This window comes from Camelus ferus, chromosome 27 (assembly GCF_009834535.1).
Source record: "Camelus ferus isolate YT-003-E chromosome 27, BCGSAC_Cfer_1.0, whole genome shotgun sequence".
Lineage (NCBI taxonomy): Eukaryota > Metazoa > Chordata > Mammalia > Artiodactyla > Camelidae > Camelus > Camelus ferus.
In genome coordinates, this window is record NC_045722.1 from 10,783,747 (window position 1) to 10,798,185 (window position 14,439).

General features: G+C 41.1%; 1 protein-coding gene across 1 annotated transcript in view; it reads left to right on the plus strand.

The window, feature by feature from the left end:
* Positions 1-9,834: 9,834 nt before the first annotated feature.
* IQGAP1 (IQ motif containing GTPase activating protein 1) overlaps positions 9,835-14,439 on the plus strand; it is a 90,607-nt gene continuing 86,002 nt past the window's right edge. The window contains exons 1-2 of the mRNA XM_032469195.1: positions 9,835-9,993; positions 11,833-11,932. Coding sequence (XP_032325086.1) covers positions 9,939-9,993; positions 11,833-11,932 — 155 coding nt within the window. The 5' untranslated portion in view covers positions 9,835-9,938. The remainder of the gene's footprint in view (positions 9,994-11,832; positions 11,933-14,439) is intronic.

Below are 14,439 nucleotides of genomic sequence, written 5' to 3' on the forward strand. Positions count from 1 at the left end.
CATAAGGGATAAGATCACAATCAAAGAACTTGACTATTTGACTTAGAGGAAGTCAGTTTTTTCCTGCTCACTTCCCTTCCCCTCCTTGCAATATTACTTTTTTACTTCATGAGTTATACATGTTCATTTTAGAAACATCAGAAAATATAATTAAGCAAACAAGAAAAGCAAAATCACCTATTAACCTACCTTCCAGAGATAACCACTACTGTTCATTGTATATCCTTTTAAGCTTTTTTTCTCCAACAAAAATATTTACAAACATATCATCTAACCTTTCTGAGCCTGTTTCATCATTTATAAAATGGGAATACATGTCTCTCAAGTTAATTAAATGAGCTGGTGTATGTGAAAGTGATTTATAAAGTACAGGATGTTATATAAATGCAAGTTGGTTTTTATGACATAAAATACCCTTTACTCTGCCAAACAGAATGATGACACTTTGTTCCCTGAATGTAGCCTGCCCTCTCCAGTACATTCTTCTTTCTAGAATGACTTTCTGCCTCAATTCTTCCAACTAAATCAATATCCACTATAGTTTTAAAATATTCAATATGTAAGATATACAAAATGTGTAGGGTAATGCAAAGAACAACCACATATCTACACAGCTTAAGAAATAAAATTCTCAAAAAAAAAAATAGATTTTACCAATACACTTAAAGTTTCCTGTGAACCCCTCCCCAGTTATAGCCCCTCTCCAACCCATATTCCACTCTCCTGAATTTGGCATTTCTCACTCCTATGCCTTTGTATTTATTTATGTATGCTCTTTCTTTCTTTATATATATTTATATGGCAATATTGATATACATCCCTAAGCAATGTATAGTATTGGTTTGTATAAACTTGTTTAAATTGCAAATGAATGGATATCAATGTAAGTATTCTGTACTCCCCTCCTTCCAATATTATGTTTGTGAGATTCATCCATGTTGGTACCTGTACTTAATTAATTTCCTTGCTTTAATATTCAGTATATAATTATACCACAATGCATCTGTTTTCCTGATGATAGCCATTTAGATCATTTCTGGGTTTTCTGTCACAGGTATTTCTGTGATGAACATTTTGGTACGTCTCCTTGTGTACACGTGTAGGAGTTTCTCCGGGCATACGAAACTAGAAGTGGAATTCTCAAGTCACAGAGTGAATCGTTAGCTAGATATTGCCAAATTATTCTCCAGAGTGGTTGTACTAATTCCCATTCTCATCAGAAGTGTATAAATATTCCCTTTACTATTCTTTCCCATCAACCTTTAGTTTTCTCAGATTAAAAAAAAATTCCTATCTGTTGGGTGTGAAATAACATCTTGTTGTGGCTTTAATCTGCATTTCCCTGATTAGTAGGGAGGCTGAACAACTTTCACAAGTTTGTTGGTTGTGTTGCCTCTTTAGTGAATTCTATGTTCATAAAGTACCTATCCTTTAAAACCCCTTTAAAACACTCCTTCTCCAGGAAATATTTCCAGGCCTCCTCCATCAGGCAGGTGGGATCTCCTTTGGGTCTCTATAATCCTTTCTGTATCCTGGGTTTCATTCATTTTTTATTTCATCTTATACTGTCGTTTGTGTACTTGTCTAAAGGGCAGGAACTATGTTTAACTCAACTTTATGACCTTGTTAGTAGTACCTAGTACAAAGTAAATATTTCATAAATCTTTATTGAGTCAAATCATACTCCTTCCCTGCTTATATAATCTGAAGTAGTTTCCTATTGTCTACAGGAGAGAGTTGAATCTCCGTAGTGTAGAATTTAAGACCCTTACATGGTCTCTGGCATCAATTTTCCTTCTCCTGGTCTGACCCTGCCTTCTGCCCCAGATACTAGATTCTTTGTTCTCAGTGAGGTCCCAGTACTCAGATGTTTGGCTTCTTTCCTTGCAGTCAGGATGGCAGGTTGATCCCACCTGTTTTAGCCACCCATCAGATTATTTAAGAGAAAATCTTGGGATCCTGAAGTGATAAGCTTGTTTTTACTACTAAGCAGGGAATTTGCCATGAATCTGTCATTTATGTACTTAGAGTACATACATTTCTTAACCCAGGTGACTTGGATTCAGCTGAAGGAATCCCAAAGCACTTAATTTCAACACCTTAGCATGGAGTCTAGACCTGGACACAGCCTGTCCTACCTCTTCAGAGTCAGAGGCATATCACAGTCTGTAAATACATGCCCAACCCCACATTGTATCTCCCCAAATGATTCAATTTAATTCAGTAAACACTTATTATATACCTATTACATCTAGGCCCATTCCAAGGTGCCAGGGATACAGGTATAAACACAATTTTCTCAATGAGCACATAGAGTAGTTGAGGGAGACATACATAGTTTCAATACAAAGAAGAATATGGGAGCCACAGAAGGGCTATCTTGAGAATCAAGGAAGACTTCCTGGAGGAGATGTCACTCAGGGGAGTTGGTGTATGAATGAGTAGATGAATACAGGGCATGAGCTTGAAATTAAGCTTTCTTTAAGCTTCACATGTGAATTCTGCCACATAAGACACTCTGATACATGGGGTGCTGCCAGTGATTCCACTGAACTGAACAACATGATTGGTACTTACTTACAGTTTAGACAACCCATCTCTGTATTGTGAGGAGGTGGTTAGAATTTGGCCATTTTCCTACCAGACTGGACATGAGTTAGCTAACTGACTGGTGTCTTAGGGAGGAACAGGGCTACATACGTGTGTGTCTGTCCCATTTTTTTTTTCTGTGATAGTTTACATAGCTTTGAAATCTCACAGTAATCTACATAACCCTGTTCTGGCAAACAGATGGTACTAGAAATTCCCCAGTTTGCCTGTGATCTCCCGAGAGGCCCTGGAAGATTTCCACACTCTACTTCTGGAGGAGCCCATAGGAAAGTGGCATTGCACAAATGATGTGAGCATTCTGCCATCTGAATACCAATCTTACAGAGAATGAGGGATGACAAAGGAAGAGGGCATTTAAAAATCCCTCACAGCAAAAGTGTCTGCCCATTCCCCAACCAGCAACCCAGGTACCAGAGGAAAGAGGAGGGCACATCCTCTGCAAGAATGGGGCGTCTTTCCAAAGAGGTTCTACTTGGACTTTCTGAAGCTTTGTGTGGCTTTTGCTGTCTGAGAAGGCTGGAGTGAAGCGAGCTAGGAAGTAAGAAGGGCAAATACACACATGCACAAGACCACACACCATACATTTTCACAATTTCCTGACTTCGTTTACAGTTTCCCCAACTTGTGCTCTTTCTCACCCTTTCCACTGGTCTTCCCTAGAAGCCTTGCTTAAATAACACCTTTTCTAGGAAATCTTATATCTTCCAGTAAAAATCAACTGTTCTCTATTCTGTGCTCCCTGATCTCTGTCTTGATGTCTGAAAGCTCCGTGGGGGTGCTTCGTTATGACTGTGCATCATGTTCTTTGGCAGATGAGGCCTCATAAATCTTTCAACTCAGCTCACTACCATGGACAAGGATTGGCACGTCAGCATACAGTAGTGTTCACATACATGGGCTTTGGGTCCAATGCAATTTGAATCCTAGCTATGTCACTCATTAGGTATGTAATCTTTGGAAAAGTTAATCTTTTGGAGTCTCAGTTTCCTCATCCTTAAATTGAAGAGTTCTAGTGCAATTGACCCTAGAAAAATTCTCAGGTTAATCTTCATGTGATTTATAGTTGGCCCTCAGGATCCGTGGTTTCTCGGCATCTGTGGATTCAACCAACCACCGACCATGTAGATCTGTGGTATTTGCTATTGAAAAATATCCACATATAAGTGGACCCATGCAGTTCAAACCCATATTGTTCAAGGGTCAGCTGTACATCCTGCCTTAACAACCTGTTGGGAAGATCAAAAAGGTAATACATATCAAACATTTAAAACTGGATCTGGAGGACACTCATTACAAGTTAGCCATCGCTGCTAGTAACCCACTGTCATCCTTGTAGATATGTAAGAGGCATGCCGCGAGGGAACCCTGCCTGTGCAGGCTTGTCTCAGGATCCAGGCCCGGGAAGCAGTCTGGCGTTCATTGCCATTTACTTCGCTTTTCTTCATACTTTGATCTGGCTACCTCCTGAGCTCATGTGTGTCACCTAATGGGCCCTTATATTGTCCTTTGCCTGTAGCCTTCAGACTGCTAATGCCTTGTGGTTTATTCTAACCCCAGCCCTTGGAAACCAATGCCCCACTCTATTCTGGGCTGACTTTCTGGCTTCCTCCTGCAACTTCTGAGTCTCTGTTGTCAGCTGTCCCTAGATCAGGACATGAGTGTTGAGAAATGTTTGTTGAACAGTTCCCAGAGGCAATTAGACATGTTCAAGAAGTGAATGAACATCTTTTCACTGATAAGCTGTCTATAAACTGTGAGCTGGTGTTGAATGGTGATATACCAGAAATTTTAGAATCTGAAGGACCTAGGCTTGATTCTTAATTCTGAATCTTATGACCTTGAGCAAAATACCTGACCTTTTTGTGCCTGTTTCCTCATTTATAAAATGAGAATAATAGTATTTTCCTCACAGGTTTATTATGAAGATTAAATGAGACAATAAGTATAAAGCACCTAGCATGTTCTGGAACATGGTAAACAATTGGTAAATGGCTGCAATTATGAACAGATAGTTTAAAAATTTGTCTTCTTTCTGAACAACCATGAGGTTGAAGAAGTATCAAAATTTAGAATACCTGGCAGGAGCTATGCTCAGACACAAGGTCCAGAACATATGAATACCTGAAGTGCAAGACAAAATAGGTTTTCTTCAAATGAAGAGGTAAAGGAGAGTTAAACAGTTAAACACTTAAAGTTTAATAAAGATGAAAACTGGCTCTTAACAGACTCACTTCATGGTATCCTGTAATTTGCTGTGTGTTGTCTCTTTTGTTCTAGATCTAGCCTTTTAGTTTACTTTGTTTAGTCTGCAGGAAGACAGAGAAATAAGATCCAAGATTGCATAGATCAAATAGAGTGCTTACTTCATTACTGGCTACATCTGCTCAAAAGACTCGTTGAATATATGAAGACAGTCCTGTCAGAAAGGAGCTGGGAGCCCAGCTAGCTCATAGTGTTTTTTAATGCAAAATCTTATCATCATTTGGTGACATTACCTGTGAACCTCCTTATGCACCTCCCCACACACTCAAATGTCCTAGGGCATATGTATTGGTTTCTATTTTTTTTTTTTCAATCAGGCAGATTTATTTATTCATTTAAAATTGAAGTAGAGTTGATTTACAATGTTGTGTTAATTTCTGGTGTACAGCATAGTGATTCATTTATACATATACATATTCTTTTTCCTTATAGGCCATTACAAGTTATTGAATATAGTTCCCTGTTCTATACAGCAGGACCTTATTCATTTATGTTTATACATAGTTGTTAGTATCTACAAATCCCAAACTCCCAATTTATCCCTCCTTACCCCCTGGTAACCATAAGTTTGTTTTCTATGTCTGTGAATGTGTATTAGTTTTCTATTAAGTCTTAGCAAGCTTGACTGGATTCTTTGCTTAAGGTCTTACCAGGCCAAAGTAAAAATGTCCACTGAGCTAGGCTCTTATCTTGAGGATCTGGGGAAGAATCTGCTTCCAAGCTTCTTTAGGTTGTTAATAAAATCAAGTTTTCTCGCATCTGTAGATCTGAGGTCCCTGTTTCCTTGCTGGCTGTTAGTTGGGGGTCACTCTGCTCCTCAAGGCTGCTCTTAGGTCCTTTCCATGAGGCCCCCTCCATCTTTAAATCTGACATTGGCCCACTGAATCCCTCCTGTGCTTTGAGTCTCTTTGACTTCTTCTGCTACCAGCTAAAGAAACTCTACTTTTTTTCCCTCTGAATTTATTATTATTATTATTTTTGGAGGTACTGGGGATTGAACCCAGGACCTCGTGCATGCTAAGCATTCTAGCTCTGAAAGTTTTCTGACCTTTTCTGAGAAATTAGTTAAATTCACACATTGGCAAGCAATGACAGTTATGTTACTTTCCCATCTAATTCTCTACCTGGTAGCTGGCTAGTGTCTTTAAATACTGATGGTAAGGCTATCCTGATTTCAGAAGTATTGAAATGTGAAAAAAAACTTGGGACTTACTTTGAAGACATATGGTTTATAAGTGCTATGGGAAGTAAATGAGGAAGTAATTAATTTTGCTTAGGGAGGAGGTGACATTTAAGTTGAATCTGGAGAGTTAAGTAGAAGTTTCCCAGGCAGATAAGAGGCGAAAAGTTATCCCAGGCCAAGAGAAACCTCTATTATTGTGCTTATCTGAAGCTATTTTGTGAATATTTCTCCACTCTCATGAGTCTGTAAATTCCTTGAGGTTATGAACCAATTCTATCTCCAAAATAACACTTTAGCTCATTAGTTTCCCATTTTATTATTTATTTATTTAATTATTTATTTCATATTTACTAACTTTATTCATATTTATAGTTCTGATAAGATAGTATTTTGAGTAGCTCATTGTAGAAAACTTGGTAAAAACGAAGAGGCAAATAAATCCTACACAAATCCACTGTAATTCCACATTTGGAGAAACCACTGTTAATATATTGATGTACATGCTTCAAGCCTTTTTTCTATTCATATGTACATCTATATCTATCTACCTATACTTTTAAAGCAAAAGTAGTATCACAATATATTTATTCATTCATGATGTTATTTCATTTAACTATCATATTAAAAATACTGATCATTATTTGCCTACCCAGCCTCCTGTTGAAGGAAATAATGCCAGCTCACAGTTTTCTGTTCTTAATTGGCTGACCTCCTGATCCCAGCTAACTGATTTAAAAGATTGGTATCTGATCCAAGGACAGCCCACCTGTAGGCAATCAGAGACTGACTCATGGGGTGAAACATGAGCTGGGCCAATCAGATGCCACTGGATTATGGGATTGAGCAACTGATATTATCCTCAAGGGAGCTGATGGTGTAAAGATGCAATGGCCTTGCATCAAACAGAAGCCAGAGTTGTGAGGGAGCAGAAAAAATTAGAATGGAGGAACGGAGGATTGTCAAAGAGAGGAGGGTATAGCAGACCTGTGGAGGAGCAGAGATGCCTGGAGGGACAGAGCCATGCCTTCAAGCTTCTGTTAGTCCTGTTTTTTCTTGCTCCAGTTCCAATCCATATATATCTTTATTGTAAGTGCCTCCCTTCCAGTCTTTTTTCCTCTAGGGGGAAAAAAAAGTGGGTCTCAATTCCTTGTAGCCAGTCAAGCCTGACCAGAACCACAAATCATCACTGTTATGGCTGTATAGCATTCCATTATGTGGTGGTGCCATCACCTATTAAAATAACGACAACAACAATAACAACAAAAAACAAAACAAAAAAACCAAATGACAAGCATTTAAGACATTTCCAATGAGCATCTTTATCACTAATTTCTGCACATTAAAAAAAACTTTGTTATGATATATTATAAGAAGTGAAATTCCTTGCTTGAAGGATAGCTGCATAATGCAAAATTGGACTTCAGAAAGATTGTATCAATTTACAACCCAACCAGTCATGGGAATGGTTGCTTTTCCACCCTTCTGCCAATAGTATCAATTAGAAAACAAAACAAAATAAAACAAAACAAAACAAAACATTGCTACTCTGATGCCAGTTATGACCTTAATGTGCATTTCTCTAAATCTTGTGTTGAATGACCAGGCATGTGGGTTATGTCATTAGATGGACCTAGGTTTGAGTTGCAGCTCTGCCTCTTGCTCTGTGGCTTCAGGTGAATTACTTAGTTCTCCATTCTTTCATCTGTAAATTGGAGATAATAATAGTTCTTTGTAGGATTATCATAAGGCTCAGATGAGAAAATAAATACAAAATATTGAGTCCAGTAAAGCCTCAGTACATTTCAGTTATTATAGTTATGAAGAATAACTTAATTTGTGACCACCAGATAAAGCTATGTGAGATATCTGAAACTCAATGGGATATTAACTTAAATACTTTTTAGAATTGTATGGTCCTAGGAATAAGATAGAATGCAAGAGCCCATTAGGTTCATAACCTTTATGATTAGAGAGAAAATACATTTATATATGCGAACTTCATCCAGTACAATTTATTTTAGAATTAAAATAAAAACATATATACATATCTTAAAAGCCAAGAAATATAAAATAAAACCAAAAGATACACTGCAGATTTCTAAGAGTAGTCAGGGGATGAGGTAATGAGGTAACTAATATATGACATAATTTAAAAAGGAACCCCTAATGACAGTTGGCACAGTGAGGAGAATGGCTCTGAAAGTCTGCAGCTCCAGGACTTATGTTTGGTAGAAACCTCTGATCAAAAGTAATCTTAATTAACTAGGTTGGAAACTGTCTTTCTTAGCAGCTCTGTGTCTTTCAACTCAGAGAAGCTTCAGAATTAAGCACAGAAAGGCTTAACAGGGTAAAAACTATGGGATTAATATGTTGAGGTTTAGAAGAAATATGTGCATATTTTACATTTTATACACTTGCAATGTTTAAGAGAATTTTTAAATGGGAGTGGTTTTTTTTAAAATAGATTTTCAAATATCTCACTTTAATATTTTGAAGTTGGAGTGGATAAGCTGAAAATTGCTAGAGCAAAAAGCCTAGAGTCAGGTTGTGAAGGGGCTTATTTGGCATGCTAAGGAAATTGGGCCACATCCTGAAGGGAGTATTAGGAAAAAATTATAAAAGGGAGAAACACAACCGCACTTGCATTTTAGAAAAAATATGCAGGTGACTGTAGGTAGTTAGTTAACAGAAGGGAGAATAGAGATGATGGCAATCCAAACAGTGTAATCACAGTGAAGACAGGGACTAAAGCAAGAAACCATAAATGATACCGATTGCATGTAGGGCATAAGGCAAGGAATGTGGTGTGTCCCACCTGCGAACTGAGCACTTCCATTAATAGAAAATATAATAGGATCAGGGTCATTGTTGGACACGTTAAGTTTAAAGTATCTGTGGAATTCATAGGTTAAACTGTCCATTACATAGCTGAAAATAATGAGTTGGGGCTTCTAGAAAGTCTGTTCTGGGATATACATTTAGGGCTGTTCAGTAGTTTAAGGTGAACGTTGAGAAAGTTATTCAGAAAGAGTGAGCAAAGAAAAAATGAAAGAGGACTGGGAACAGAATTTCGTTGAATACCAATGTTTTAAGGGTAGGCTACAGGCTGCAGGGGGAAGAGGCATCCCTAAAAGGGGTAGAGTCCCCTAAAGAAGAACTTGCAAAGAGTACTGGCAGGGAGTCTAAGGGAAGGAAGTTTGGACAAACACAATTCTCCTGCTTTAGCATCCACTTCTCAAATACTAGAGGGTGGGGTGCGGTTAAGCAGTTCAAATCTGGCGACTTCTGGCGAGTCTGGGAGAGGACTGAGGCCAGAATGCCAGACTGCCAGACTGTTTGGTCCCTTTCGGCAATTTGGGTCCCGCTTGTGTCCACAAGATCAACTGGGTCACTTCAAAGGAGGCCTTTCTCGAGTTCTTTGGTGCAGAAGAGTTTAGCTAGGCAGCCAGGGGAAGGAAAGGTGCCCACGTTTTTTATTTCAAGCTATCGACACTGTCGGCCTTTTTGTCCGAGATGTAGATGGGGCGGCGGCCGGGAAGGGCGAGGCTCCAGAGCAGGGGAGGGCCTTTTCCGTCGAGCCGCGGTGACAGCGAGTAAGGCTGGCGGGCAGGCTCCGCCTTCTTCCTTCCGCCTCCAGAGGGCGTTGCGGGCACAGGGCGGGGCCAGGGCGTGGTCGGGAGGCTCAGGCCCCGCCTCCTTTCGCCAGCTCCTGTCGGCGCGGCAGGGCGGGGCCGCTGGGGCGGGGCCTGCGGGTGGGGCCGGCGGCGTGGGGCGGGGCCCCAGGGACCAAGGCAGCCCGCGCACTCTGCAGGAGTTGCAGCCGCCACCGCCCGCGCCTCCAAGGTCTCGCCGCTTCCTGAGCAGAGACCCGGGCTCGGCCGCCATGTCCGCCACGGACGAGGTTGACGGACTGGGCGTGGCTCGGCCACACTATGGCTGTGAGTGTGGGCTCCGCGGCGCGGGGGTCTCGGGGCCAGGCTCGCTGCTTCCGAGGCGCCGTTTTCCCGGGGGCTCGCGGGGCGGGTGGGGCAGGGCGGCTGTGGGCCGCGAGGACCCGGAAGAGCCGGTCCGGCGAGGTGGCGGGCGACGAGGCTCCCGGCCCGCGCCCCTTCGGTCCCTGAGGCAGCCGGGAGGACCCAGGCGGCCTCTCCGCCTAATGCCGGGCGCTGCAGTCGGAGGGCCCCACCCAGCGCCTCCCGTCTCCGGGAGGCTTGACCGAAATTGGGGAGATGGCCTAGGGTGAGGTGGCAGGAGGACGGTGCAGGGCGTGTCCCGGGGACCGGAGACCGGAGACGCGGGCTCTGCTCCGGCTTCATGGGAAGGTGCTGCCCTAGAGCCGCCTGCGAGGTGTACCCAGGGTCCAGATTTGCCCGGGCCCCAGGCTAGCTGAGAGGTGCGGCCCTGGGCAGGTCACTTCAGCTTTCTGAGCTTAGTTCCCTCGTCAGGATTTCAAAAGTGAGAAAAAAAAGAAGCAAAACCAAACCCAAACCTTTGACTTCCTCATTTTCCCGAATCTTTTATTTTGTAACTATCCCTGGGACATTACTGAACTGCAGGCGAGATCGTTACCCCTGGCCAAAAAAGTTTTTTGAGATCTTGAGGTTTTAGATTTTATTTTATATTCTGCGAATAATGTTCTGTTTTTAAGTTAATTTCACTCAACAGTTATACGTCAGGTGTTGTGTCACATTTGTGACATTAAAGATGGATAAGACCAGGCCCTGCCTTCAAAGAACGTTTAATCAGAGAGGCAGGTGTACAATCTAGTGATAATAAAGATAAAGGTGCCCATGAACTAACTAGGCATAAACAGTAATGTGGGCGAGGAGGAGAGGCTTGGGGAAGGCAGTAAGAACACAGGTAGGGCATTTGAACAGAGAGCCTTGCAGGATGCTGTGTAGTTTGACAGGGGTAAGGGACTTGACATGAATAGTAAGAGCTTGGATTAAGGAATTGAAGAATAGGAGAGCACTATGTGTGTTGGAAACTGAGTGGTGCAGAGTGCCCAGTGCTGGGAGGGAGGCTAGGGAGAGGGAGAAGAGTTTCCACAAGTAGTTGGGGCTAAATTGGGAAAGGCATTGAATGCCATCCCCAGGAGTTAGGAATTTATTCCACATCCTGGGTGCCCATAAAGGAAATGGATTACTTTGAAGTTAAGCTCATAGGCTTTTGAGATGTACTGCCTGGGTTTGAATCCAGGCCCCATCATTTATTGGCTGTGAGACTAAGATCATCAGCCTTAATTTCCTCATTTGTGAAATGAGAGTGATAATCACAGGATTGTTGTGGGGCTTCAAAGAGCGAATGCATGTAAAATGCATAGCACGATTACTGCCACTTAGTTCTCAATGACTGCTGGCTTTAGTTAGTAATAAAAGAGGGAAAAACATTACTCCGGAATGTACAGAGTCTGGCAGATAGACCAGCACAAATTTAGACCAAAATCTCATCAGTAGTTTTCAAGTCACACTGAAATTTAGTACATGTTCATATAATTGTATTTTTAACAAAGGGTAGGATGAACATAGTTTATTTTTTTCTCTTAACGGAGGCACTGGGGATTGAACCCAGGACCTCATACATTCCAAGCACACACTCTGCCTCTGACCCCCCCCAGGATGAATATAGTTGAAGCCCCATGGTTCCTGTTTTAGGAAAGTTATTGTGGTATACCTGGCTGCCACACATTACCCTGATTCTCTAGGAGATTAGCAGGAATTTTATCACTCAGGAAGGTTACAGATCCTTGTACTTACATTCTTTCTTTCATGTTTTAGCTGTCCTGGATAATGAGAGACTTACTGCGGAGGAGATGGATGAAAGGCGACGTCAGAATGTGGCTTATGAGTACCTGTGTCATTTGGAAGAAGCAAAGAGGTAAAGAAGGGCTGACTGGAGAGAAGATTGGGAGAAGGGAGCTGATCTGGTGTGGACAGAGATAAAGATCTCTTTGAGTATGTTGTAGGTATGACTGTGGGAGGCTGGTAGTTTAAAGGAGTAAGTCCACATAGGGTGTTTTTCATGGGAGCAAGTAGCCTTGATGGCAGTTTATCATGAAACACTTCAGTGGGCAAAATATGTATACTGAGAAACTTCCAGATTTGTGTCGTTCAGTTTTATGCTTATGGTGCATGTTTGGGGCACTACCACCCAGCTGTGGGGGAGAAATACCATTTTTAAGGTTTGAAGTTCTTGACCTTAATATTTCACTGGTTCTTCATTAGTTTTGATTTCTATACAAATTGGGTCCATTCTCCACTTGGAAGTGCTCTGGGTGTAGGTCCATCCATTTGGCAATGTGCAAAGACTGTTTACTAAAGCCAGCGTCCTCTGCATTCTTTGTGAAGTGAATGTACAACTGCTGTTTTCCTTTTTCAGATATTCCAAGACCTTGTGGTCTTATTCTTAGAGTGTCGATTTGCTATCAGTGGTTCCTTTCTTTTGTTCTGGTGCCTGTGTTCCTTTGCAAGGTCCCAGGGTAGACAGATGTAATTACAGATCATGTGTCCTATAAGTAAGCATTGGTGGGTAATAAAAAGGGATAAAAAAAGGGTTTTGTGGTTAAAGTCTAATGAAAATCGAGGGTGTTTCAAATGGTGCTAATAAACAAGAGTGTTTTTGTCTTGTTTTGTCTTTTTAATTCTGAAAATTTTAAAATGCTACAGAAAAGTCCAGAGAACGATACAACAAACATCTACGTATTTCAGAACTAGCAAATGTTAGCTCTTCAGATTTTTCCCTTTTCTCTCAAAAGGCACAGTTGGAGTCCCCTTTGTGTCCCTCCCTGGTCCCATTCTCCTTCTTTCCATTCCTGGGGCCACCACTAACATGTGTTTGGTGCATCTTCTTGAATCTGGGCTTCTTTTCTGAGCTTTAAGCCCTTTCATTAGACTGGGGGAGAATTGTGGGGAGATTAGTGATGATTTAGGTGGAGAGGATGATAATAACACTTGTTTTTCTAAATGGAAGATTAGACCACAGGAGGTGAATATGTTACTAGAAGACGTTTCTCATACAAAGTTTGTAAGGGCCCCATGAAAAAAAAATTAAATCCTTTGCTACTTAAATTGTAGACCAAATCTAGTTTTGGAAGGTATAGAATTTGAAAGCTGCAGCTGGTATGAGAGACCATCTTGTGCTCTGTGAAGTCTTGGTGTCTTTGTTAAGGTGACCTGGGGATGAGAGAGAAGGGCCCCACCTTGCCTTTCTTCCCCTGGCTATTGCGTTTCTTCTTTTATTGGGTTTCCATGGTAAAATTCCCTTTTTTTTTTTACAGAGGGTATCTTGGCTAACACTCCCTTGCTACCACTATTCTAGTTGTACTACTAACCTGGTGCAGCCACCTCATTTCAGTGAGGAGACTGAGGCCTGAGCTTTCATGGTCTACTTGTCATTTTCTTAACTGAAGAATAGTTTTCATCATTTTATACAGTGGTTCTTAACCAGGTGTGTATATTAGAGTCACCTGGGGAACTTTTTAAAAAATACATATCTAGGTCTTATGACACAGATTCTGGTTCAGTAGATCTGGGCTGGAAGGTCCAGATAGCTATATATTTTAAATGCTTTTAGTGGTTCTGATGGTCCTCCCTCCCCCAGTAGAGAAACAATATTTTAAACATTTCTAGAACTCTATCTTCTGCTGGATTATGATAGCCTGGATAAGATGATGCACTTCATCACGTTTCCTTCTTCAAGTGCTGCACTAGCAAGGCGCTTCACTTCTATCTACTGTAGAGCACTCTGTCAGGTGTTTTTTCCCCCATAGTAGGAAAGGAGCCCATTTCCTTTAAAATCTATCCAGTGGGCCATGATCCCCTGGGATGTTTTTTAGTTGGGTGCTTTTGCATACTTAGGAAGTGACTAAGGCACTGAGACATTTGTGATAGTCTTTATTTTTTATGCTTTGGGTTATAAGGGAGAGCATAACAGTGGCATATTGTCCGGGTACACTCTACGCTTTGACCTGGCATCGAGGAAATGTGCTTGGTTTATTTTATGGAGGCAATCATATACAATCTGGATGCAATGTTTTTTTGTTGTTGTTGTTTGTTTTGTTTTTGTTTTTGTTTTTTTTGCTTAAAGCTTTGATTAGGTAATAGATACTGTAGTTTTATATATCTATCATTTCAGTGAAGAAGAGGCAGTTGCAAAAATTTTTTTTAAGTTTTTTAGATTTTTTTTGATTAGAAGATCAACTTTGGAAGCACCTATTTAGATTTTACAACTAGAGAGGATTATGAAAAAAAGCCCAGGATTGTCATGCTGAGAAAAGAAGATTGGGATCCCTCCTGGCCACCTAATGTGGCTGCTCCCTCCACTAAAAATTGTTTGAGGTGCACCACAGACAAATCACATGCTCTTCCTAATAAGCTGGGGCTTCA